General features: G+C 43.2%; 1 protein-coding gene and 1 non-coding gene across 3 annotated transcripts; one reads left to right on the forward strand and one right to left on the reverse strand.

Moving 5' to 3' along the window:
• Positions 1 to 252: 252 nt before the first annotated feature.
• Positions 253 to 325, forward strand: TRNAW-CCA (transfer RNA tryptophan (anticodon CCA)). Its single transcript has one exon. It is a non-coding gene; the product is annotated as a tRNA-Trp (tRNA).
• Positions 326 to 3,656: 3,331 nt separating this feature from the next.
• On the reverse strand, positions 3,657 to 25,393 carry LOC138418326 (zinc finger protein 850-like). 2 transcript variants are annotated; one of them, XM_069549523.1, is made up of 3 exons: positions 25,110 to 25,393; positions 23,210 to 23,339; positions 3,657 to 11,413 (listed from the first exon to the last, which is right to left on the reverse strand). In XM_069549523.1, exons 1-3 carry the CDS (start codon positions 25,140 to 25,142, stop codon positions 8,592 to 8,594), a joined length of 2,985 nt encoding a protein of 994 aa, XP_069405624.1. In that variant the 5' UTR covers positions 25,143 to 25,393; the 3' UTR covers positions 3,657 to 8,591. The 2 variants fall into 2 exon arrangements, with proteins under 2 accessions (XP_069405624.1, XP_069405625.1); XM_069549524.1 differs by lacking the exon at positions 23,210 to 23,339 and having other exon boundaries at positions 25,110 to 25,367.
• Between the last annotated feature and the right edge of the window lie 746 nt (positions 25,394 to 26,139).

The following is a 26,139-nucleotide window of genomic DNA, read 5'->3' on the forward strand; positions in this document are numbered from 1 at the left end:
TTTGGCATTGCATTTCTCTGGGATTGGGATGAAAACTGACCTTTTCCAGTCCTGTGGCCACTGCCGAGTTTTCCAAATTTGCTGGCATATTGAGTGCAGCACTTTAACAGCATCATCTTTTAAGATTTGAAATAGCTCAACTGGAATTCCATCACCTCCATCAGCTTTGTTCGGAGTGATGTTTCCTAAGGCCCACTTGACTTCACCATCCAGGATGTCCTCTAAATGGCCTCTCAATGGCCATATTAGTAATCCCTGGTGGCTCAGAGGTTAAAGCATCTGCCTCCAATGCAGGAGACCCAGGTTCGATCCCTGGGTCAGGAAGATCCCCTGGAGAAGGAAATGGCAATCCACTCCAGTATTCTTGCCTGGAGAATCCCATGGACAGAGAAGCCTAGTAGGTTACAGTCCACGGGGTCACAAAGAGTCAGACACGACTGAGCGACTTCACCTCACCTTAATGGCCATATTATTCTAGAGCCATTCAGATATGAGTCAGCAAGTAGCTGGACACATTATATAATTGTTCTTGAAATCCATGTACTGAAGCTGTAGTCAGTTTTCTGTGTTGTATTATGATTAGCTATGAGGAAAACAGTCTGTACGGGGTCATGACTCGGGGAAGAAGATGGACATCCTAAATTAGGTGGTCAAGCAGGAGTTTTACTTCCGGTTCCACAATAAAGCTTCTTTCTTGCCTACAGAACCAGGGATTGTGTCCTATCCACTGAGAAACACTTTCACCTGTATATTATCTCTTATTCCACTTCCTAGCATAAACTCAATTCATTTTAGTGAACAGATATCCATCTCAAACTGAGAGCAACCGAACTAATGTTATTTTGGTATGGGTCAGTAACTGCAACTTTCAGAGTCGCAGCACGTATGGAAGGGAATATCTGAACACTTATATAAAAGAAGGCATCTTAAGCTTACGATCTCGTGTCCTTGCTGGTAAGTGACTATCATTTTCCAGTGACTGCAGGCACACTTCTTTACAGGGAAATGAGATAATATCAGAAAGTTTTGACATGCAAGTTTCAGAAAGTTATTAATATTTGTGTTGTTATTCAAAGACGGTAGCAGATACCGCCCTGGGGATACAGCAAGTGATGTTGAAGACATCAGAGAATTTTCAGTAGTGCTTTTATTCTTGAAAACAGTAATACCAGCTTGGAGAAAGAATTGACAGGGACGTTAAGATTAGCTAAACTAGGACTTCCCTGATGCTACATTAATAAGAATCCGCCTGCCACAGCAGGGGACATGGATTCCACACCTGCCTGGTCCGGGAAGATTTCTACATGCCTCGGGGCAAATAGGCCAGTGTGCCACAATTATTGCGCCTCTGCTCTGCAACAAGAGAAGCTCCTACTCGCTGAAACTAGAGAAAGCCGGTGCACAGTAAGGGAGACCTAGTGCAACCAAAATAAATGAATAAAAAAACCTTAATTAACTTTATTTTTAAAAACTAGCCCAAACTAGTAAATGTGAACAAGAATTTGGAGTATCGTGTTTACTCACAGTTCCAGTAAATTTTCATTAGGCAAAATACAGTGTCAGGCACTGTTTTAGGTGTACGGAAACCACAACACATGCAAACCTATTCTTTTTTCATGCAGCTTACATTCTTCAATGAGCACAGAAAGGAAACATGAAAGAAAAAGTGTGTAATTTTATAGTAAGTTTTAATGTCATATTAGAAAGTTCAAACACGCATCTACATATCATCTAACTCAGATATGACTGAGACCTAATGTACAATTAACCCTGAGGCAAAATTGCTCTCCAGATGTGAAACCCGAGGTTTCATGCTTCAAAAATGTAATCCTGACACAGGCAAAGGACAGACATTGCCATTACAAAAGGGGGAAGTGGGAAATAGAGGAATGCGGGGTGAGCGCTCTTAGTGTGAACCACTGTTGTGGTTGTGGAAGAAGGAAACCTTGGAATCACTTTTTAAAACAAGACAGCCTGGTTTTTCTGATTGTGAGAGAAAGTAAGGTGGGAGTAAGGTTCTGACACCAAGATTTTTGGTGTTGGGAGGTAGAAGGACAGACGTTCCATCAACGATGTTGTGTGTTCTGCAGTGGTAATAATTCTCATTGAGTTGTCTGCAGTTTCCTTTTGAGGGTATACTTCAGAAAATAAAAGAATGGAGTTATTTAGCAGGTAGCGGGGTACACAGGTCTGGAACTATGGGGAGGATCTCTGGATGGACACATCTATAAAATTTGGTGGGCAGTCTGGACCAGGGGGAGGTTCTATGAATATTAGTAGGAGGGATCCTGAACATGGTGATAATGACAATAGTAAATCAGAGAGAGGAGAGTGGGTGCCACAAGTACATCTATAGCTTGGTTACAAAAAATTAGGTATAAAATAAACTACAAGGATATACTGTACAACACGGAGAATATAGCCAATATTTCATAACAACTATAAATGGAGTATAATCTTTAAATTTATGACTCACTATACTGCACACCTGTAGCTTTTATAATAAAAATGTTAAAAAAAATTTTAATAAACTAAGGTGTGCAAGTCATTACAAAGTTAAGCCCCAATTTAAGGCCATAAAATATACTTTTGATTTTTGTAAATAAAAATACAGAGTTCCCTGGCGGCCTAGTGGTTAGGATTCTGAGCTTTCACTGCTGCAACAAAATACAAAAACATTCAAATGACAAAAATGACTTGTATAAAACAATAAGAAAATTGTATTTTAAGTATCCATAAAACGTTTGGCAATATTTTGTAACAGGCAATTTTTGTGAAAACTATCCAAATGTTATACAATAATTCGTGAAAAATTCATTTTGATTTCAAAATTTCCCTATAACCAGCCAGAATAAGGCAGCCTGATAATTTCCACCTGGTGCCCAAGACCAGGGGCAGTGGCCGGGAGGAGCCACCCCTCGCCTGAGGCCAGGGGCGGTGGCCGGGAGGAGCAACCCCACACCCAAGGAGCGGTGGCTGCCTGGGCCCAGGAGGGCCTAGAAGAGCCATCCCACGTTGGAGGTCAGGAAGGGCGGTGGTGAGGAGACACCCCTTATCCAAGGTAAGGAGCAGAGGCTGCACTTTGCTGGAGTAGCCGTGAAGAGATACACCACGCCCAAGGTAAGAGAAACCCAAGTAAGATGGTAGGTGTTGCAAGAGGGCGTCAGAGGGCAGACACACTGAAACCATACTCACAGAAAACTAGTCAATCTAATCACACTAGGACCACAGCCTTGTCTAACTCAATGATACTGAGCCATGCCCGTGGGGTAACCCAAGATGAGAGGGTCATGGTGGAGAGGTCTGACAGAATGTGGTCCACTGGAGAAGGGAATGGCAAACCACTTCAGACTGGTTCCAAATAGGAAAAGGAGTACGTCAAGGCTGTATATTGTCACCCTGCTTAAATAACTTACATGCAGAGTACATCATGAGAAACGCTGGACTGGAAGAAACACAAGCTGGAATCAAGATTCCCGGGAGAAATCTCAATCACCTCAGATATGCAGATGACACCACCCTTATGGCAGAAAGTGAAGAGGAACTAAAAAGCCTCTTGATGAAAGTGAAAGAGGACAGTGAAAAAGTTGGCTTAAAGCTCAACATTGGCATCTGGTCCCATCACTTCATGGGAAATAGATGGAGAAACAGTGGAAGCAGTGTCAGACTTTATTTTCTTGGGCTCCAAAATCACTGCAGATGGTGACTGCAGCCATGAAATTAAAAGACTTTTACTCCTTGGAAGGAAAGTTATGACCAACCTAGATAGCATATTCAAAAGCAGAGACATTACTTTCCCGACTAAGGTCCGTCTAGTCAAGGCTATGGATTTTCCAGTAGTCATGTATGGATGTGAGAGTCAGACTGTGAAGAAGGCTGAGCGCCGAAGAATTGATGCTTTTGAACTGTGGTGTTGGAGAAGACTCTTGAGAGTCCCTTGGACTGCAAGGAGATCCAACCAGTCCATTCTGAAGGAGATCAGTCCTGGGTGTTCTTTGGAAGGAATGATGCTAAAGCTGAAACTCCAGTACTTTGGCCACCTCATGGGAAGAGGTGACTCACTGGAAAAGGCTTTGATGCTGGGAGGGATTGGGGGCAGGAGGAGAAGGGGACGACAGAGGATGAGATGGCTGGATGGCATCATGGACTCGATGGACGTGAATCTGAGTGAACTCCGGGAGTTGGTGATGGACAGGGAGGCCTGGTGTGCTGCGATTCATGGGGTCGCAAAGAGTCAGACACGACTGAGCGACTGAACTGAACTGATAATTTAAAATGTTTCCAAAACACTGAGTATAGAATACTTACCATTATAATACTTATTACTTTATCACATACTTTTATCAGTCGCATTTCACTGAATTTTTTAAAAAGCTTATGTGGAACCTTTCCAGTACAATCAAATGAATATTGATTGCAATAAGTATGTTTTCTTTCTAAGCAGTTACGTTGTTTATATCATCTTAGATTAAAATTTTATTTTTAAATAAGCAAAACTTGCATTGACCTTCAGGGGAAAGAAAACACATACTGTAATAGAATCAGTCATTTCGCATTTCAGCATAATAAATGAAATTTGTTTACAGAGGATCTGAAGAGAATTAATTTACCAACTAGGGCAAAGAGAAAGAAGCGATCTCCCATTTGAAAAAGAGTCAAAATGCTTCTGTGGTAATCCATCAACTGGTGAGTGTGCTCTCAATCTCAAGAGTCAATGGATTCAGGAAAAATAAGCTATAACCATGAACACATATAGACTGAGTAAATTTTCACAGTATATTTACATGGCATTTATATTAATTACATGGCACTCGATAAAATGCAACAAGATAAGGATATAACTAATACAAAGAATAAATTAGTTAAGTACAATAAGAGAATTGAGAAAAGGAGAGTTACAAAAATATTTTATGTAACATTTTTTAAATAAATGGCACATACAAGTTCAATGTCCCACTGGCAAATCCACAGAGACCTCAGTAACCAGCAGCCCCCTCCTCGATGCAGATAAGTCCCTGAGGGCTGACCCAGGTCAGGAATTATGAGAAGCCCCATTTATTTCCGAAATGCATGCACATGGGGATAGAGGGGTCTGAGGATATCAGGGGGAGCTAAAGTTTCCTGGCACCAGGATTTCACCTGTAGAGGGAGCTGCGTGGGAATGAACAGCTCCTCTCTTCACATCTTTCAGTGGACCAGAGGCAGGGCAGCTCCTAACCTCCATTTTACATAAAAGGAAAAGGGCTTGGGGAAGAGTGTTTGCCTGTGGGTCCTTGATCAGGGATACAGAATTTAAACTCAGATAGCCTGGATGAGGACTTGAGGAGTCTGACCACTGACCTCCATTCCCTCCCAACCAGGCTTTGGGACTCAAAGCAAAGACCAGTCCATCCTGATGAAACCTTGTCCCCATCTCCAATCCACCAACTTCTATAGTGATAGAACAAAGCAAAAGCATAAGCACTATAAAGCAAGGTTTTATTGTATTCTTAAGTGACTAAAATCAAGAATGGGATAGAGAATATGTTAACAGTGCAGGTAAAATTTAAAGCATATGTCACAGTATCCACTGCACTGTGGACACTGGGAAAAAAAAGAAACTTTTTAGGTTAGAAAATTCTGCCAGTATTGAAAAATTACTCCATAAAGCAAAATCACTCACAATATTAAAAAATGAGTGAAATTCCAATATACATCTTTGTGGTTTCATTGTCCTATTTGTTAAAGGAAAATAGCCAAAGGCCAACAAAGAAAAAGATTTAAGCAGACATTTAAACAAAGATACATAGATAGGAAATGAACATCTGAAAAACCGCTCATCATGAATCCTTACAGAAACTCAACTAAAACAAAAAAAGTGATATACCTCTAAAAAACAAAAAAGCTAAAATTAAAGCAATCAATAAACCAAATATTCAGAATATGGGAGAGGTGGAATTCTCAATATATTGCTGGTAGGATGCAAAAGGCACAATCATTTTAGATCACAATGTTAGCTTCTTCAAAAGTAAAACTGTTGTGGGACTTCCTTGGTGGTCCAGAGTTTAAGAATCCTCCTTCCGATGCAGGGGTTGGGATTAAAGCCCTGGTCAGGGAACCAAGATTCCACATGTGGCAGGACAACTAAGCCCTCCGCCTGAAATAAAAACCCACTGCAGCCAACAAGAATAGAACAGCAGTGGCTCAGACACTGCATTCTAAGTTACTGACAAAAGATAAATACATGTTCATACAAAGAACTAACGCAATTTTTATACTAGCTTTATTTTCAGAAATCAAATTCTAGAAACAAGTCAAATACCCATGAAGAGAATGGATAAACTAACCGTGGCATATTGAAAAATATGTCATATTTTTTGCCAGTCAAAAAACAAAAAGCGCTATACATCACTGATGAGTCTCAAAGTAATTACAATATAGAAAGGAAAGAAAAATATGGTAAATAGCATATGATTCCAATAATATCAATTCAAGAAAATGCAAGGTATCTATTTTAAGGAAAGTAAATCCATGGTTACTTGGAAAGGTGAGAAAGGCAAGATTATAGAACAAATGAGGTAAATACACCATGACAGATACGGTCACTATCAGGACTATGGTGATAGTCTCAGAGGTTCACACCTGTGTCAAAACTTGTCAAGTTGTACTTTAAATACACTTGGTTTAGCAAATGTAAATTATACATTGTGTGTGTGTGTGTGTGTGTGTGTGTGTCTGTGTGTGTGTAGCTCAGTCGTATGTGACCCAAACCGTAGCCTGCGGGGTTCCTCTGTCCGTGGAATTTTCCAGGTAAGAATACTCTAGTGGGTGGGCATTTCCTCCTCCAGGGGATCTTCCCAACCCAGGGATTGAACCCTGGTCTCCTGTATTTCCTGCACTGCATGCAGATTCTTTACCGCTGAGCCATCAGGAAAGCCACAGATAGTATACCTTAGTATAGCTTTAAAAAATAGCGCAACTTAAAGATCTCTATGGCCCAGTCTTTTTGACAGAGAGCTATGGCAACCACACACTCCATCATCTCTCTATGCACTGAGGGGCGGGGGTGGTTGTCAACCTTGCATCAGTGCCAACAAATATGGCGAGTAATGGAGAACATTTCCACTGACAGTCAACGGGAATGCTGTCTGGGTCACAAGAGCCACAGCCAGGGGCTGCTGCTGCTGCTGCTGCTGCTGCTGCTAAGTCACTTCAGTCGTGTCCGACTCTGTGCGACCCCACAGACAGAAGCCCACCAGGCTCCCCTGTTCCTGTCCAGGCAAGAACACTGGAGTGGGTTGCCATTTCCTGCTCCAATGCATGAAAAGTGAAAAGTGAGAGCGAAGTCCCTCAGTCGTGTCCAACTCTTAGCGACCCCATGGACTGCAGCCTAGCAGGCTCCTCCATCCATAGGATTATTCCAGGCAACAGTATTGGAGTGGGTTGCCATTGCCTTCTCCGACAGCCAGGGACTAGACCCCCTTTTAATTTTCTTCCAATCCATGCGGTAATGGCCTTGAGATGAACAATACAGAGGGACTATCACTTTTACATGGACATTTGTAGATGCACATTTAGAAGCAGCACAGTACACTAGTTGGCTGCAGTCCTCCTCTCCCTACAAATCAGTGTTTCTGCACCAGTTATGGACCCAGTGGTATTACAACCAGTTACAATAATCAGAGAACATGGCTCTCTGCAGACCTGGGGAAGATTTCCCTCCACAGTGCTGAAAACACCCTGGGATCTCTCTGTTTAGTAAGGAAAAAAATTAATGTTATGCTCAGAAGCACTTGAGATTCTCACATCTGCCTGCTTCTCAGTGTCACCTGGCAGACTCCTAAAACAAAGCCTCCAGGCTTCAAGTGAAAACCAGAAATCCCTGCAATCTTTTCTAGCAAGCTGCAGCTGCAAGGCAGACCTGGTCATAACTGGCAAGCTATTGTCAACATACCGTCACCTCTCAGAAACTTTGAGACCCCTAAAAACTGTTCTCCCCTTTATGCTTACACAGCACAAACCTGTGAATTACCTGCACAGTAAATAGGACGTCCAAGATGAAAGAGGACTTAAGAGCTTAGAAGGTCTCAAGTATTGTATGAGCCAAAGAAACCTGTAGCAAGTATTTATTCATCATTTGGAAGCTGGAAAACCTTATTGTTAGTATCACATGAGATCAACACATCCCTACTGCTATTCTCTGCAAGCTGCCAGCTTAACTTCTGATAGTTTCTGGGCTGACACTGACCAGGTCCATGTCCAAGATAGTCACGGAGGAGTGAAAGTTGACACCATAGGCCTCAAGTGATTACTAACTTAGCTAAAACATGGGAGGACACAGTAAGTCTCCCTGAGCACACTGGGTGGGCCTGCCGAGAGCTAGATACGAAATGGCTTTGACCACAGAGATGGGAGTGACATATATGTGGGCAGAACCCTGGAGAGGTTAGAGACTGAAACATAGCCACACATTTCCCACAAAATCATGAGGAATCGTTCCTCATGATTATCAATAGCCATGCAGATGTCTGGGAGCTAATTCAGACAGATGAATCCTCAGCTTCCTTTGGTATCCTTACACTGAACAAGAAAACTGCACATTCCCTAAACACCTAAGGCCTTTCTCTAGTGTGAACTCTCTGATGTTGAGAAAGGGTAGATTTTCGCATAAAAAATTTCCCACATTCTCTACACTCATAAGGTCTTTCCCCAGTGTGACCTCTCCGGTGTTGACTAAACTGGGAACTGTCTCTAAAGGATTTCCCACATTCACTACACACGTAAGGCCTTTCTCCTGTGTGAACTCTCTGATGGTAACGGAGTTTGGAGCTAGAGATAAAAGATTTCCCACATTCACTGCACTCATAAGGCCTATCTCCTGCATGAACTCTCTGATGATAACGAAGGGTAGAACTGGAGGTAAAAGATTTCCCACATTTGCTGCATTCATAAGGCCTTTTGCCTGCATGAACTCTCTGATGATAAGAAAGGGTGGCACTACTAGTAAAAGATTTCCCACATTCGCTGCACACATAAGGTCTCTCTCCTGTGTGAACTCTCTGGTGTCGAATCAGTATAGAGCTATTGGTAAAGGACTTCCCACATTCGTTGCACTGATAAGGCTTTTCTCCCCTGTGAACTCTCTGATGATAACCAAGGCCAGAGATAGAGGTGAAAGATTTCCCACATGCACTACACTCATAAGACCGTTCTCTATTATGAATTTTCTGGTGTGTTGAGAGGGAAGATTTTTGGCTAAAAGATTTCCCACATTCAGCACACTCATAAGGTCTTTCCCCAGTGTGAGCTCGCTGGTGTTTATTGAATTGTGATCTATCCTTAAAGGATTTCCCACATTCATTGCACTCATAAGGCCTTTCTCCAGTGTGCACTCTGTGATGATAACGGAGGCTGGCACTAAAAGTAAAAGATTTCCCACACTCACTGCACTCATAAGGTCTTTCTCCTGTGTGAACTCTCTGATGATAACGGAGGGTAGAACTAGAGGTAAAAGATTTCCCACATTCACTGCACTCATAAGGCCTTTTTCCTGCATGAACTCTCTGATGATAACATAGCGTGGAGCTGGAGGTAAATGATTTCCCACATTCACTGCACACATAAGGCTTTTCTCCTGTATGAACTCTCTGGTGTTGAATGAGTGTCCATCTATTGTTAAAAGATTTCCCGCATTCACTACATTTGTAAGGTCTTTCTCCTGTGTGAACTCTCTGATGTAAAAGTAGGTTATTCCTTCGGATAAAGGATTTCCCACATTCACTACACTCATAAGGCCTTTCTCCAGAATGAACCCTCTGATGATAATGGAGGTCAGACTTAGAGATAAAAGACTTCCCACATTCATTGCACTCATAAGGCCTTTCTCCTGTGTGAATTCTCTGATGATAACGGAGGGCAGAGCTAGTAGTAAAAGATCTCCCACATTCATCACACCCATAAGGCCTTTCCCCAAGGTGACCTCGCTCATGATACTGGAGGGTGGAGCTACAGGAAAAAGATTTTCCACATTTATTGCACACATAAGGCTTTTCTCCTGTGTGAATTCTCCGGTGTCGAATGAGCGTCCACCTGTTGTTAAAAGACTTCCCACATTCAGTGCACTCATACGGTCTTTCTCCAGTGTGGACTCTGTGATGATAACGAAGGCTAGAGCTAAAAGTAAAAGATTTCCCACATTCACTACACTCATAAGGCCTTTCTCCTGAGTGAACCCTTAAATGTATAATTAGGTTATTTTTTCGGGTAAAGGATTTCCCGCATTCACTACACTCGTAAGGCCTTTCTCCAGTGTGAACTCTGTGATGATAACGGAGAGCAGTACGAGTGATAAAAGATTTCCCACATTCACTGCACTCATGAGGTCTTTCTCCAGAATGAACTCTCTGATGATAACGGAGGTCAGAGCTAGAGATAAAAGATTTCCCACAATCACTGCATATGTAAGGTCGTTCTCCAGTGTGGGATCTCTGATGATAACAGAGTGCAGACATTGAAGTAAAAGATTTCACACAGTCACTGCACTTATAAGGCCTTTCTCCAGTTTGAACTCTCCTGTGTGGAATGAATACTGAGTTATGGCTAAAAGATTTCGAACATTCACTGCACACATAACTCTTTTCGCCACTGCACCATGGGTGGGGAGAAATGAGGACAGATTTGTGACTTAAGGATTTCCCACATTTGCTGCACTTGTATTGCCTTGCCCCAGTATGAATTCTTCGATGTTTATAGAGAATTGAGCTTTGCCTAAAGGATTTCCCACAGTCACCACACACATGAAGGTTTTTTCCAGCATGCACTCTCTGGTGCACAACAAATGAGGATTTGTACCTGAATGCTTTCCCACACTCGCTGCACACAAAACAAGGTACTCCAGCATGGACACCCCGATTCTGAACAAGTGTGTGTTTGGGGCTGAGGGCTTTCCTGCATTCTCCTGAGGTGTGACGACTTCTGCTCTGCAAAGCTGACTCACACTGGGTGACTGTGTGTGGCTTCTCCACAGTAGGAGTGGTCTGTTGCTGCAGGTGTCCCACCATGGTCGGGAAGTCCTTTTCAAACTCCCTGCAGGTAAGTGGCTTCTGTGACACAAGGGATCGGCAGCTCTTGAAAACCTTGGCCTCATCCACACTACTGCTGAGGGTTTTCTCTCCCATGTGTTCCTGGTGCTGCTGAAAATTTGCACTAAAACAAAACTGTTTCACACATGCTCCACACCTCAACAGTTTCTGGGTGTGTTGTGTTTCCTGGTGCTCAGCCAAGTGGAAAACTTTTTTCAAGACTGGACCACAAGTCTCACAGGGGTGGATCTTCTGGGAAGACAAAGCTGCCTTTGGAGTCCTAGCCTGTGACACTTCTAGAGAAGTGATCTGTTCAGAAGGTGTCTCTGCATTCTCTGTTCCACAGCAGCAACCTGAACAGAAAGAAATGCAGGTCAAGTACATATTGACTATAGAGAAGGGTCCAGCTCATCACTAATGTGTACCTATCTAATCCAGGTATGAGTCTATGAGATGCTTTTCAAGAAACAGAGCTTGGAATTTAGTTGGAAGAACAACCAACTGTTGTGCATTACTGAGCCTCAAGGTCACACAATAGCAGAGACCTCATCAGGAGAAAAAAACAAAAACAGGGTGGGACACAAGGAAGAGAGGCAGGGTCTACGACTCACTTCTCTTCCACTGGCTTCCTGTAGGACTTTTCTGCTGAGACTGGGTAGAAAAGATCATCTAAGCTCATTAAAACCCCACAGCAACATCAGCTGCTATTTGAAGTCAATTCAGGGAAATGTGAACATATCATAGCACAATCAATGTTGGTGAGTACTACAGAAAGGGTAGTGAGAGAAATAAGAGAGATGTGGAGTCCAGAGAGGAGTGAAGTCCAGAGATATGGAGTCCAAATAAGAAGTCCAGATTATCCCTGGGCTAAAGTCACAGTAGGAATGACAAGCAGTACAACTGACAAGTCAGTCAAGTGTTAACAGTGGAAAAGATAGTAGTATGGCCATGCACTGGAAATGGCACCTAAACCCTGGTTGAACAAAGACAGGTTCCTGCTATGATCTGAACACAGCCTGATGCCATACTCTCCTCAGCTGCCATTCACCAGGACCAGGCCCCCTCTGAGCCCACCTCACCATGACTGGAGTCATGTCAATCCTGGGACATCTATAAGCACTAGTTAAGCAACTACATAGGACATGCAGGATAAAGATCCTAACGGGAAAACAGGACAGATGAACAGCTTGTACCGTCACAAAGCAACTCAGCACATAACAGATGCAGAGAAAAGATCCAGGAGAGTGATGTCAGCAAAACAGCAGAGGACACGAGCCTTCACCACCAACAAAAAATACACAAAAGCAAACAAAAGTTGCCCTTGGGAGACTCAGGAATCCAATTAAGATACTGCAGCAACACAGAGGAAATTGAAAAAGAACAACACGAAAACGATCACTGGAGATATTACCTTAACAGACACGTGGAGATAGACAGGAAATAAGATGAAGGGTGGGAACTAAGTGCATCAGCCAAATGGTGGCTGCTGTCACATTCCCAATGGCCTGCACTGCAAAGGATCCCAGTAGCTTTTACCTTAGAGAAACTCAACAGGCCCTGCCACACTTGCAGACTCCACAGTTTGCAGAGCAGAGGAAGGCAAGTGTTTACAGGTGTGAACCTCAGCTCCTGCTCTGCAAAGGGCACTGGGAGCTCTCACACTAAGGTAACTAATAGCCACCAACATGAGGCACTGGCAAGAGAATAATATGCTGAATCATCCCTGTCCCCACAAAAGTAGCTATTGCTCTGTTTCAGAACCACAGCTGCCATCCCCATAACTCCTGCACACACCCCAAACCCTTGAGCCCCACCTGAACCACAGACGTTCATATTCTATAACCTGACTCCACGTCTGTCACCTGAATGTCTGAATGTCTCAGGTGCCAGATTCCTGGCCACTATGGGTGAGCTAGTTCTTCAGACCCCTGAGACACTGTCTCCGTGTGTACCCATACTCTGGTCAGGGCTCCACCACTGCTCAGTGTGCCACTGCATCTCACAAAGCGAAGTCAACACTGAGACAGAGTATTCAGCAACTGGGACCCTAGAAGTGCTACTGCCTTGCATCTATTCACATCCTAGAGTCCAGATCTATATCTGCTCCACAGAATCCACACATCAGACACCAATGCCATCACCACTATGACGCAGTCCCCCTCCAAGAGCCAAACTCCACATTAAGAGGGACCCCCCTCAGTCAAAACATATCCCATGGGAGAAAGAAATCAGGAGAGCCCTAGCAGTCTTCTCTATTACTGTGGACACCCACGGCTTTAGCTACTGAGGACCCTGCAGTCTGTGCTGACACGGACCTCAGGGGACAGAGCTGCAAACACAAAGCCACTGGGCTTTGTTGTGGGTGCAGCAGCCACCGTCCATCAAGCTAGCACACGCACACCCACACAGAGGTGAGGATCTTGCCCACCAAAACCTTACGTAAAGCCTGAAAGAAATGACTGCTCCATGAAATGTACTCATCAACATGAGGCTGCAGGAAACACAAACACGATAATCGAGGAAACCTGACACCCCTGAAGGAACACTAATCAGCTGCCCCAAAGAAATGGAGCTCTACAAGCTGCCAAACAAAACATTTATAACAATTGTTTTTTTACCTTTAAAAAATTTATTTATTTTTTAATTGAAGGATAACTGCTTTAAAGAGTTTTGTTGTTTTCTGTCTAACCTCAACATGAATAAGCCATAGGTATGCATATGTTCCCTGGCTCTTGAACCTTCCCCCTCCCATCTCCCTCCCCATCCCACCCCTCTAGGTTGATACAGAGCCCCTGTTTGAGTTCCCTGAGACATACAGAAAATTCTTATTGGCTACCTATTTTACATATGGGAATGTAAGTTTCCATGTTACTCTCTCCATACATCTTACCCTCTCCTCCCTTCTCCCCGTGTCCATAAGTCTGTTCTCTATGTCTGTTTCTCCACTACTGCCCTGAAAATAAATTCTTCAGTACCATTTTTCTAGATTCCATATATATGTGTTAGTATACAATATTTATCTTTCTGTTTCTGACTTATCTTACTCTTTATAATAGGCTCTAGGTTCATCCACCTCATTAGAAATGACTGAAATGCATTCTCTTTTATGTCTGGGTAATAGTACATTGTCTATATGTACCACAACTTCTTTATGCATGCATTTGTTGATGGACATATAGATTGCTTCCATGTTCTAGCTGTTGTAAATAGTGCTGCATGAACATTGGGGTACGTGTGTCTTTTTCAATTTTAGTTTCCTCAGGGTATATGCCTAAGAGTGGGATTGCTGGGTCATATGGTAGTTTTATTCCTAGTTTTTTAAGAAATCTCCATACCGTCTTCCATAGTGGCTGTATCAATTTACATTCCCACCAACAGTGCAAAAGGGTTCCCTTTTCTCCACACCCTCTCCAGCATTTACTGTTTGTAGACTTTTCGATGATGGCCATTCTGACCAGTGTGAGTTGTAGTTCTCATTTGCATTTCTCTATTAATGAGTGATGTTGAGCATCTTTTCATGTGTTTATTAGCCATCTGTATGTCTTCTTTAGAGAAATGTCTGTTTAGGTCTTTTTCCCACTTTTTGATTGGGTTGTTTTTCTGGTATTGAATTATATGAGCTGCCTGCATATTTTGGAAATTAATCTTTTGTCAGTTGTTTCATTTGCTATTATTTTCTCCCACTCTGAAGACTGTCTTTTCACCTTGTTTATAGTCTCCTTTGCTGTGCAAAAGCTTTTAAGTTTAATTAGGTCCCACTTGCTTACTTTTGTTTTTATTTCCATTATTCTAGGAGGTGGGTCATAGAGGATCCAGCTTTGATTATACCATTGAGTGTTATGTTTTCCTCTAAGAGTTTTATATTTTCTGGTCTTACATTTAGGTCTTTAATCCATTTTGAGTTTATCTTTATGTATGGTGTTAGGATTCCTGTGTTCTACTTTCATTCTTTTACATGTAGCTGCCCAGTTTTCCCAACACTACTTATTGAAGAGACCATCTCTGCCCCATTGTATATTCTTGCCTCCTTTGTCAAAATTAAGGTACTGATAAGTGCATGGGTTTATTTCTGGGCTTTCTATCTTGTTCCATTGGTCTATATTTCTGTTTTTGTGCCAGTACCATACCATCTTGATGACTACAGCTTTGTAGTATAATCTGACCAAGCCACAAGGCATGCAGGCTTTTAATTCCCCAAGCAAGGATGGAACCCATGCCCCCAGCAATGAAAGCACAGAGTCTTAACTACTGGCCTGCCAGGGAAGTCTCTCACAATAATTTTTTTTTTAATTTTTTATTTTATATTTGGTGTATAGAGTATAGCTGATAAACAATGTTGTGACAGTTTCAGGGGGAGAGCAAAGGGACTCAGCCATTCATATACAATCTATCTATTCTTCCCTAAGCTCCCTCTCTTTCAGGCTGCCACATAACACTGAGCAAACTTCCCCGTGCTCTACAATAGGCCCTTGTGGTTATCCATTTTAAATATAGCATTGCATACAAGTAGCGAAGAAAGCAATGGCACCCCACTCCAGTACTCTTGCCTGGAAAATCCCATGGACAGAGGAGCCTGGTGGTAGGCTGCAGTCCAAGGAGCCGCTAAGAGTCGGACACAACTGAGCAACTTCACTTTCACTTTTCACTTTCATGCACTGGAGAAGGAAATGGCAATCCACTCCAGCATTCTTGCCTGGAGAATCCCAGGGACGGGGGAGCCTGGAGAGCTGCCATCTACGGGGTCGCACAGAGTCGGACACGACTGAAGTGATTTAGCAGCAGCAACAGCAGCATACAAGTAGATCCCAAATTTCGTAACTATCCCTTTGCCCCATTTTCCCCACCCAGGAACCATAAGTTCATTCTCTAAGTCTCACAATAATTGTTTTAATGAAGCTCAGTAAGCTACGAGAAAACACAGAGAGACAATTCAACAAAATAAGGAAAATGATATACAGTAAAGTAAGATTTTAAACAGCGATTCAGAAAAATATGAAAAAGAACCAAACAGAAATTATGGTGAAGAGTAAGATGAATGAAATGTAGAGCATTAATAGCTAATTTGATCAATCAAAACAATGATTATGAAATGGAAAGTAGGTCTTTGAACTTACCCAGTCACAGGAGAAAAAAGATAAAACGACTAAAAAGAGTAAAGAAAAAAGTCTACATGAGTTATGGGACACTGTTAAGCAAAATAATACTTGCATAATGGAGAATTCTGAAAGAGATGGGAATACCAGACCACCTGACCTGCCTCTTGAGACACCTATATGCAGGTCAGGAAGCAACAGTTAGAACTGGACATGGAACAATAGACTGATTCCAAATAGGAAAAGGAGTACATCGAGGCTGTATATTCTCACTGTGCTTATTTAACTTATATGCATAGTACATCATGAGAAACACTGGGCTGGAGGAAGCAAAAGCTGGAATCAAGATTGGCAGAAGAAATAGCAATAACATCAGATATGCAGATGACACCACCTTTATGGCAGAAAGTGAAGAAGAACTAAATAATCTCTTGATAGAAGTGAAAGAGGAGAGTGAAAAAATTGGCTTAAAGCTCAACATTCAGAAAATTAAGATCATGGCATTTGGTCCCATCACTTCATGGCAAACATTCAGAAAATTAAGATCATGGCATTTGGTCCCATCACTTCATGGCAAATAGATGGGGAAACAGTGGCTGACTTTATTTTTCTGGGCTCCAAAATCACTGCAGATGGTGATTGCAGCCATGAAATTAAAAGATGCTTACTCCTTGGAAGGAAAGTTATGACCAACCTAGACAGCATATTAAAATGCAGAGACATTAACTTGTCTAAAAGTCCGTCTAGTCAAGGCTATGGTTTTTCCAGTGGTCATGTATGGATGTGAGAGTTGGACTATAAAAAAAGCTGAGCACCGAAGAACTGATGCTTTTGAACTGTGGTGTTGGAGAAGACTCTTGAGGGTCCCTTGGACTGCAAGGAGATCCAACCAGTCCATCCTAAAGAAGATCAGTCCTGGGTGTTCATTGGAAGGACTGATGTTGAAGCTGAAACCCCATTACTTTGGCCATCTGATGTAAAGAGCTGACTCATTTGAAAAGACCCTGATGCTGGGAAAGGTTGAGGGCAGGAGGAGAAGGGGATGACAAGAGGATGAGACGGTTGGGTGGCATCACTGACTCGATGGACATGGGTTTGGGTGGACTCTGGGAGTTGGTGATGCCTGGCGTGCTGCGGTTCATGGGATTGCAAAGAGTCGGACACGACTGAGTGACTGAACTGAACTGAACTGAATGGTAGCCCTAGAAGGAAGAGAGCATGAAGAAGGGGCAGAAAGTTTATTTAAAGAAGTAATGAATGAAAACTTTCCAAATCTGGGAAAAGAAATGGACATTCACGCACATGAGGCTCGTAAGTCCCCAAACAGATTCAATCCACAGAGGACTTCACCAAGACTCATTAATATAAAAGTCTAAGTCAGGCCAAATTATTTTGAAAGTTGCAAGAAAAAAGAAAGTCATCACACAAGGGAACCCCCATAAAGATACAAGAGGTTTTCTGAGCTAAAACACTGCATACAGTCACAGTGAAATGTGTTCTAAATGCCAGAGGGGAAGGGGCGGGGGCACTGCAAACCAAGGATATTTTACCAGCAATGCTATTCTTCAGTAACAAGGAAGACTCTTAGACAAATGAAAACTGAGGAAGTTCATCACCACGTGACCTAACCCTATAAGAAATGAGGAAGTCTAACCAAGTCTTCTTCAAGCTGAATAAAAATATGCTAACAGTAACATGAAAACATATTAAAACATAAAACACACTGGTAAAAATAAGTATATAGTCAAATTCAGAACACTCTAATACTGTAAAACTGCCTTACTCAACTCAACCATAAAAGATAAAGAATAACAGTATTAAAAGCAACTATACCAACAATAACTTGTTGATGGTTACACAATATAAAAAGATATAAATTGTGACATCAAAAACAAAATATATGCATGAGGGAAGTATAAGAGTAGACATTTTGTATGGGATTGAATTTACAGTATTATCAGCATAAAATAGAATGTTTTAAGATGTTTTATATAAGCCTATGGTAATCACAAATCAAAAACCTATAGACACAAAAGACAGGAGAAAAGAATAAAAGTATCTTACCATAGGGTCTTTCCAGGTGGTTAATAATCCGCCTGGCAATGCAAGGGATGCAGGTTTGATCCCTGGTCAAGGAACTAAGATCTTGTATGCCTCGGAGCAACTAAGTTCATGCACCACAACTACAGAGCCCATGCAGCACAACAAAAGATCCTGCCCAATGCAACGAAGATCCTACATGCTGCAACTAAGACCCAACACAGCTAAATAACTAAATAAATAATTTTAAAAGTCCACTCCCACAGAAAATCATAAAGACAGCAAGAAAGCAAGAAAAAAAACTGAAAAATAGAGGGGCAATAATGGGTGACAGCAGTAGGTCCAATCAAATGATATAAAGTGGTGGAACAGAAAAAAAAAAAAAGACTCAACTCCATGCTGCCTACAACAGAGTAACTTCAGCTTTAAGGACACACACACAGGCTGAAGGTGAAGAAATTGAAAGAGATACTCCACACAAATGGAAATCAGAAGAGAAGAGGGTAAGCTATACTTAAGTGAGACAAAATAGACTTTAAATCAAAAAATGTCACGAGACAAAGGTCATTATATAATAATAAAGGAGGTGGTCATCATGAAGTGAAGTGAAGTCACTCAGTCGTGTCCGACTCTTTGGGACCCCGTGGACTGTAGCCCTCCATCCATGAGATTCTCCAGGAGAAAATACTGGAGTGGGTTGCCATTTCCTTCTCGATGTAATAATTATAACCACATATACACACATATATCATACCTTACACATCATAACTTAAAAATTAAGCAAATACGACCAGATCTGAAGGCAGAAAAGACAGCAAGAGAAAATTGGAGGCGGGGCGGGGGTGAGGGGTGGGATGCTGCATGGCAGGCAGGATCCTAGTTCTCCAACAAGGGTCTGAACTGCTCCCTGCAGTGGAAGTACAGCATCTTAACCACTGGGCCACCAGGGAAGTCTCAGCAACAGGATATTTACCAGTTCAGTTCAGTTCAGTCACTCAGTAGCGTCCGACTCTTTGCAACCCCATGAACTGCAGCACACCAGGCCTCCCTGTCCATCACCAACTCCCAGAGTTTACCCAAACTCATATCCATTGAGTTGGTGATGCCATCCAGCCATCTCATCCTCTGTCGTCCCCTTCTCTTCCTGCCCCCAATCAGGGTCATTTCCAATGGGTCAACTCCTCACATGAGGTGGCCAAAGTATTGGAGTTTCAGCTTCTTCTTCTGTTTTTTTAATGTCAATTTTTTTTTATGTTTCAGCTTCTGCATCAGTCCTTCCAATGAACACCCAGGACTGATCTCCTTTAGGATGAACTGGTTGGATCTCCTTGCGGACTCCCTTGGATCTCCTTGCGGACTCCCTTGGATCTCCCTCCAAGGGACTCTCAAGAGTCTTCTCCAACATCACAGTTCAAAAGCATCAGTTCTTCGGTGCTCAGCCTTCTTCACAGTCCAATTCTCACATCCATACACGACCACTGGAAAAACCACAGCCTTGACTAGACAGACCTTTGTTGGCAAAGTAATGTCTCTGCTTTTTAATATGCTATCTAGGTTGGTCATAACTTTCCTTCCAAGATATTTATAGGGAACTGCAATATCCCCCTTTCAACATAGGTGGATATCCAGATAAAGTTATTTGAATTGAATACTTCAGTCCAAATGGATGTAACAGATGTGTACAGAACATTCCATCCTATTATAGCAGAATACACTCTCTTCTCAACTGCATATAGAATATGTCAAACAAGTCTTAACAAATCTCAGAAGACTGAAGCCATATGAAGTAACTTTTCCTAAGACAATGGATAACACTAGAAACCAGCAATAGGAGGAAAGCTTCAAAATTCAAACATGCGAATATTAAACAATATGCTCCTGGCCAATTAATCAGTAAAAGGAAAAAGCAAAAAGAAAATGAAACATACCTTGAGAAAAACAGAAATAATAACAAAACATATGAAATGTGCAAAGGCAGTTTTAAGAGAAAAGTTTAGAGCAATAAATGCCACAATTAAGAAAAAAGAAAGATCTCAAATAAATAATCAAACTACACCTCCAGGAACTAGAAAAAAAACTAAGACCAAAGTTATCAAAACAAAGGAAATGAAGATAGCAAAGGGGAATTCCTTAGAGGTGCGATGGTTAGGATTTCATGCTTCCAGTTCAGGGTGTGCAGGTTCCTTCCCTGGAAGGGGAATTAAGACTAAGGTTCCCACATGCTGCACAGCATGGCCAAAAAAAACACCAGAGCAGAAATAAATGAAATAGAAACTATAAAGATAATAAAAAGATTAACAATACTAAGAGCTGGTTTTGTTCAAAGATAGGGGCTTCCCTAGTGGCTTAGTGGTAAAGAATTTACCTGACAATGCAGGAGACATGGGTTCAATCTCTGATCCATGTAGATCCCACATGCCACGGAACAGCTAAGCCCACGTGCTACAAACTACTAAAGACCTTGTGCCCTAGAGCCTGTGCTCCACAAGATAAGCCACCACAATAAGAAGCCCAAGCACTGCAATTAGAGTGTAGTGCTTACTCTCCACTACTAGAGAAAAGCCTGCACACTAACAAAGACCCAGCAGAGCCAAAAATAAATAAATAAATAAATAAAAAGATAAATAAAATTGACAAACCTTTATCTAGACTTTATTTCATATAAATTAACAGAGAAATAAAACAGGACCAAAGAATCATAAAAGATTACTAGGAGCTGTTACACACAGCTGTATCTAGAAGAAACAGATATATTCCTAGAAACATACAACCTATCAATTTTTAATCATAAATAGAAAATTTTAATAGACCAATACCAATAAGGAAATTGAATCAGTAATCTTCAACAACAAAAATAGGTCATGATCAGATAGATTTCATTGGTGAAATTTATATTTTAATATCTGAAGTATTCAATATATAAGGTACTCTACAATTCAACAGGAAAAGAACAATCTGTTTAAAAAGTGAGCAAAGGAACTTCCCTGGTGGTCCAGTGGTTAAGAATCAGCCTACCCATTATAGGAGATACGGGTTCAATCCTCGGTCCAGGAAGATTCCACAAGCCTTGAGGCAACTAGGCCCATGAGCCTGCAACTAATGAGCCTGTGCTCTAGAGCCCATGAGCCAACAGAAGAGAAGCCACTACTGAGAACCTGTGCACTGCAACAGAGAGTAGCCTCCACTTGCCTGCATGCAGCAACTCACATCCAGTGCAGCCAAAAATACATAAGTTCATTAAAATTAAGCTAAAAATTGGCTTCCCTGGTAGCTCAAACGGTAAAGAACCTGCCTGCAGTGCAGGAGACCTGGTTTTGATCCTTGGGTTGGGAAGATTCCCTGGAGAAGGATATGGCAACCCACTCCAGTATTCTTGCCTGGAGAATCCCAGGCATAGAGGAGCCTGGCGGGCTACAGCCCATGGGATCTCAAAGAGTTGGACACAACTGAGTGACTAACCACACACACGAGTTAAAAATAAATAAGATTTTAAAAATTCTTTTAAGCGAGCAAAGGACTTGAATAGACATTTTATCAAAGAAGATCTACAAATGGCTAAAAGGTACATGAAAAAATATTCCTCCTCACCAACTATCTCACTAACCATCAGGAAAATGTAAATCAAAACCACAATGAGATAACACCTCACATCTGGTAAGACGCAGTAGTAGCTGCTCAGTCGTGTCCGGCTCTTTGTGACCCTATGGACTGTAGCTCGCCAGGGTCCTCTGTCCATGGGATTCCCGACCCAGGGATCAAACTGCACTGTAGGGAGATTCTTTACCATCTGAACTATAGGGAAATCTACCTGACAAGATGGCTACTATCAAAAAAGAGCAGAGGGAAATAAAAGAAAATGAAAAAAAGAGCAAAGATAAGAAGTATTGGTGAAGGCATAGATTTAAAGGAAACAATCTTTGTCCCCTATGGTTGTAATTTTTAAAAACTAAATGAGGGAAAATCATATAAACAGAGTAAAATGCTAGGAGCTGGGGAATATGGAAATAGGGAGATTGTCAGTCAAAAGGTACAAATGTTCAGTTATAAGATTAATAAGTTCTGAGGATGTAATATAAAGCATGGTGGCAATAGTTAACAATGATGCTGGGACTTCCCTGGTGGTCCAGTGGCTAAGACTCTGCCATCCCAAAGCAGGAGGCCTGGGTTCCATCCCTGGTCAGGGAATTAGATCACAAATGACACAAAGAAAGAGCCTGCATGCTGCAACAAAGATCAAAGATCCTGAGTGCCACAACTAAGACCTGGAACAGCCTAAATAAATATTAACAAAAAATGATGTTGTACAACAACAGTGACAACACCAATAATGTAACTTAATGAGGTGATAGATGTTTAACTAATTTCACTGTGACAATTATTTCATACTGTATTCATACATCAAGTCAAAACTTTACCACATCAAGATATACAATTTTATATCTGGACAAGGCTGGGGAAAAAGAGAAAGCAAATCTAAACACTACCAACCTTGGAGGACACTGAAAAGTAGCTCATGGTTCAGCACAAGCAGGCACAAAGAAATGTTAGCTAAAAAGAAGGGATCAAGTGAGTTCCCTAGCAGTCCAGTGACCAGGACTCCAAGTTTTCACTGCCAGGGCCCTGATTTAGTCCCTGGTCAGTAAACTAAGATCCCACAAGCTGCACAACTCAGCATAAAAGAAGGGACACAGAGTTGAAAAGGATCTAGACACACTGACCCGGATAGAGAGAGGGCAAGTAGGTAGAATCCATTAAGCTTACTGTAATACTACTGACTTTTGGAATCTTTTTCCTAACAGCGTTCTGTACAACAGGTACTGGGGTTGGTATTGCAGGGGAAAGAAGAGGGCAGTACAAACAACCCAGTCCTAGCTAGCTATCACAGCAACTCAGAAAGCTTGGGAAACAAGCAGTGCTCGAAGTCCACATGTAGAAGAACAGAGAACCCCCTGGGGAAAGGGGGTGAGATGGGACAGAGCCTAGTCCAGGTTACTGGGAAGGCTGTGAGAGTCTTACCCAGTGAGGATATAAGTGCATAGTTCTCCAGCATCACATCGAGGTACACGCTTCTCTGGGTCTCAGCAAGGAGTCTCCATTCCTCCCAGGAGAAGTACACAGCCACATCCTCAAAGGTCACACTGCACTTCTATGAGAGACAGAGTAAACTATGAACACTCTAGGATCCCACAATTCATCTTATCACCCATCTATCCCACCCTCATCCTCTTCCAAAGCTCTCCACCAAACAAGAATTCCAGACCTCGGTGTCACTGGTGCCCAGCTTATCCCTCAGGGTCCCTTTATTCACTGTGTTCAGTCCTCAGCAACGCTGGGATGGACTGCAGAGACATGTCATCCAAGCTTTCGTCCTGGCCTGTAGGGTCCCATCCGTTCTGTCAATCAACTCCCCTGGAGTCTCTAGGTTGTGACTCACAGACACAACCAAACCTGGGCTCAGGCTTCACCCTTCAGTCCCCAGTAACAGGACGCTGGGGCCGTGAGCTAGCACTTCCTCTCCACGTACCCATGATTCTGTAGACTGTACCTCTCGCACACCTTTACTCCCCACAGCTGCACCCCGACAACTGCACTTGTGTAAAGTTGCTCTGAAGGCCCCTTTTATACCTTTACTGATTCTTGCTTCAATTTGAGCCACCCAGAAGCACACGTGATTATAGATGCCCATTACCTACTTCCCCTTTTGTGTTGCACCCCCTGTGCCCTCAGCAGCCAAAACCCTTCTCTCCTTCAACCTTCTCTGGAATCCTGGTTCACGACACCACAAATGACTCTCACATTTGAGTAGGTCTGGGGCAGGATGATGGAGGCTGGGCCCTGCCCACATAAAACGTAAGAAACCACATATTTTCCATTCTTGAAGTTAAGGCGACCTCCCCACTACACATGAACAGAAAGGCTCCTTGGAAGTCAGCACAGAAAGCCTCGTTGGAAAGGGAAGGGGCGTCACCTCAAAGTAGGTAATGTCCACTACCCAATAAGCCTTTTCACTGGAATTCATCTGGGCTAAAAGATGCACTTACACGCAGGAAAATCCTGAGATACACCAAATACCGACTCAAAACCAAGCAAAGCAAGATGATTGGCCAAAAGAAACCAGAAATAAATGCCCCACAAAAGCGACTCAAACCACCACAGCACGACTCTCCCTGAGTCCGCCGGTGGGTCTATCCAAAAGGTACTGTACTCTTTTCTGCTCCTAATAAATACTGTTTCATGGCTTCACCTCTTTGGGAGAATTTTTTTTCCTTCAAAACTGAAGGGCCAGGGCCTTGTCGCTGGCCACAGGTCTAGTGACTAGGATTCGGTGTTCACACCACGACCAACCTGCCTTGATCCCTGGCCAGGAACCGAAGCCTACCCACCGAGTCACCCCCTTCAGTCCACTGCAGGCAGATCCAGCCTAGATCAGGACCACTCTACCACCCTGGCAGCTCAGACGGTAAAGCGTCCGCCTACAATGTGGGAGACCTGGGTTCAGCCCGGGGTCGGGAAGATCCCCTGTAGAAGGAAATGGTAACCCACTCCAGTATTCTCGTCTGGAAAATCCCGTGGACAGAGGAGCCTCTTAGGCTGCAATGCATGGGTTCGCAGAGTGGGACACGACTGAGCGACTTCACTTCACCACATTCTGTTCCCTGCAGACACCAGATCCGCGCCAGTTTTCCTGGACCTTCTCGCCTATACCCCACCTCGAAGCCTTTGCGCAGGCAGGTTCCCCCGCCTGTCACCCTCTCCCGCGCTGCATCACACTGTCAGACACACGGCCCCACCCGCGACCGCCTCAGCGGCCTGGACCCCAGGGCCGGGCTTCGGGCACGTGAGCAGGCGCCACGCACTTCGGGCTTTAGTGTCTGGTGGGGTGAGAATGGTAAGGGCCCAGGGGACCAGCGTTTACCTGAGGCGGATCCCGCAGCGCCGCCGCCGCCATCGGACTCTGTGGCCAGAGCAGGACCGCGAGCGGCGGGAGAGGAGGCGGGAAGTGGGCACAGCGGGCGCGACCTGGGGCCTAGCGCGGGGGTCCCCTGACGGCCTCGCCGAACTTGGGACCCGCCTCTGTGCGCTGCCTCTTGGACCGTCTTAATTCAGTCACCTCATTCCCAACGTAGCGCTCCCGAGCGACAACACACAGGAAAGTAATACAAATGGCCGCCAGGAGGAGGACGCCGGAAGTCCCACCCCAAAGACAGCCACAGGCACGGAAGTGCCTTAATTGGCTCAGCTGGGCACACAACCTTCTGGGTTATGTAGTTTCTAGGGCTCCAGAGGCCTCGGGGAAAGGGTGTTGACGGTATTGACTATCAGAGCATCAGTTCAGTTCAGTCGCCCAGGGGTGTAGGAGTCTCTGCGACCCCATGGACTGCAGGACGCCAGGCTTCCATGTCCATCACCAACTCCTGGAGCTTGCTCAAACTCATGTCCATCCAGTCACTGATGCCATCCAACCAGCTTATCCTCTGTTGTCCCTTTCTCCCGCCTTCAATCTTTCCCAGCATTAGGGTCTTTTCCAATGAGCCAATTCTTTGCATCAGATGGCCAAAATGTTGGAGTTTCAGCGTCAGTCCTTCCAATGAATATTCAGGACTGATTGATTTCCTTCAGGATTAACTGGTTGGATCTCCTTGAAGTCCAAGGGACTTTTGAAGAGTCTTCTCCAACACCACAGTTCAAAAGCATCAATTCTTCGGCGCTCAGCTTTCTTTATGGTCCAAATCTCACATCCATATATAACTACTGGAAAAACCATAGCTTTGACTAGACGGACTTTTGTTGGTAAAGTCAAGTCTCTGCTTTTTAATATGCTGTCTAGGTTGGTCATAGCTTTTCTTCCAAGGAGCAAGCGTCTTTTAATTTCATGGCTGCAGTCACCATTTGCAGTGATTTTGGAGCCCAAGAAAATAAAGTCTGTCACTGTTTCCATTGTTTCT

This window comes from Ovis canadensis, chromosome 14, assembly GCF_042477335.2.
Source record: "Ovis canadensis isolate MfBH-ARS-UI-01 breed Bighorn chromosome 14, ARS-UI_OviCan_v2, whole genome shotgun sequence".
Lineage (NCBI taxonomy): Eukaryota > Metazoa > Chordata > Mammalia > Artiodactyla > Bovidae > Ovis > Ovis canadensis.

Coding starts and splice junctions, on each gene's coding strand:
- LOC138418326 (XM_069549523.1), bottom strand. CDS start 25,142: ATGGCGGCGGCGGCGCTGCGGGATCCGCCTCAG. Junction 23,340..25,109: donor CGCTGCGGGATCCGCCTCAG/GTAAACGCTGGT, acceptor TGTCTCTCATAG/AAGTGCAGTGTGACCTTTGA. Junction 11,414..23,209: donor TGCACTTATATCCTCACTGG/GTAAGACTCTCA, acceptor CTTTCTGTTCAG/GTTGCTGCTGTGGAACAGAG.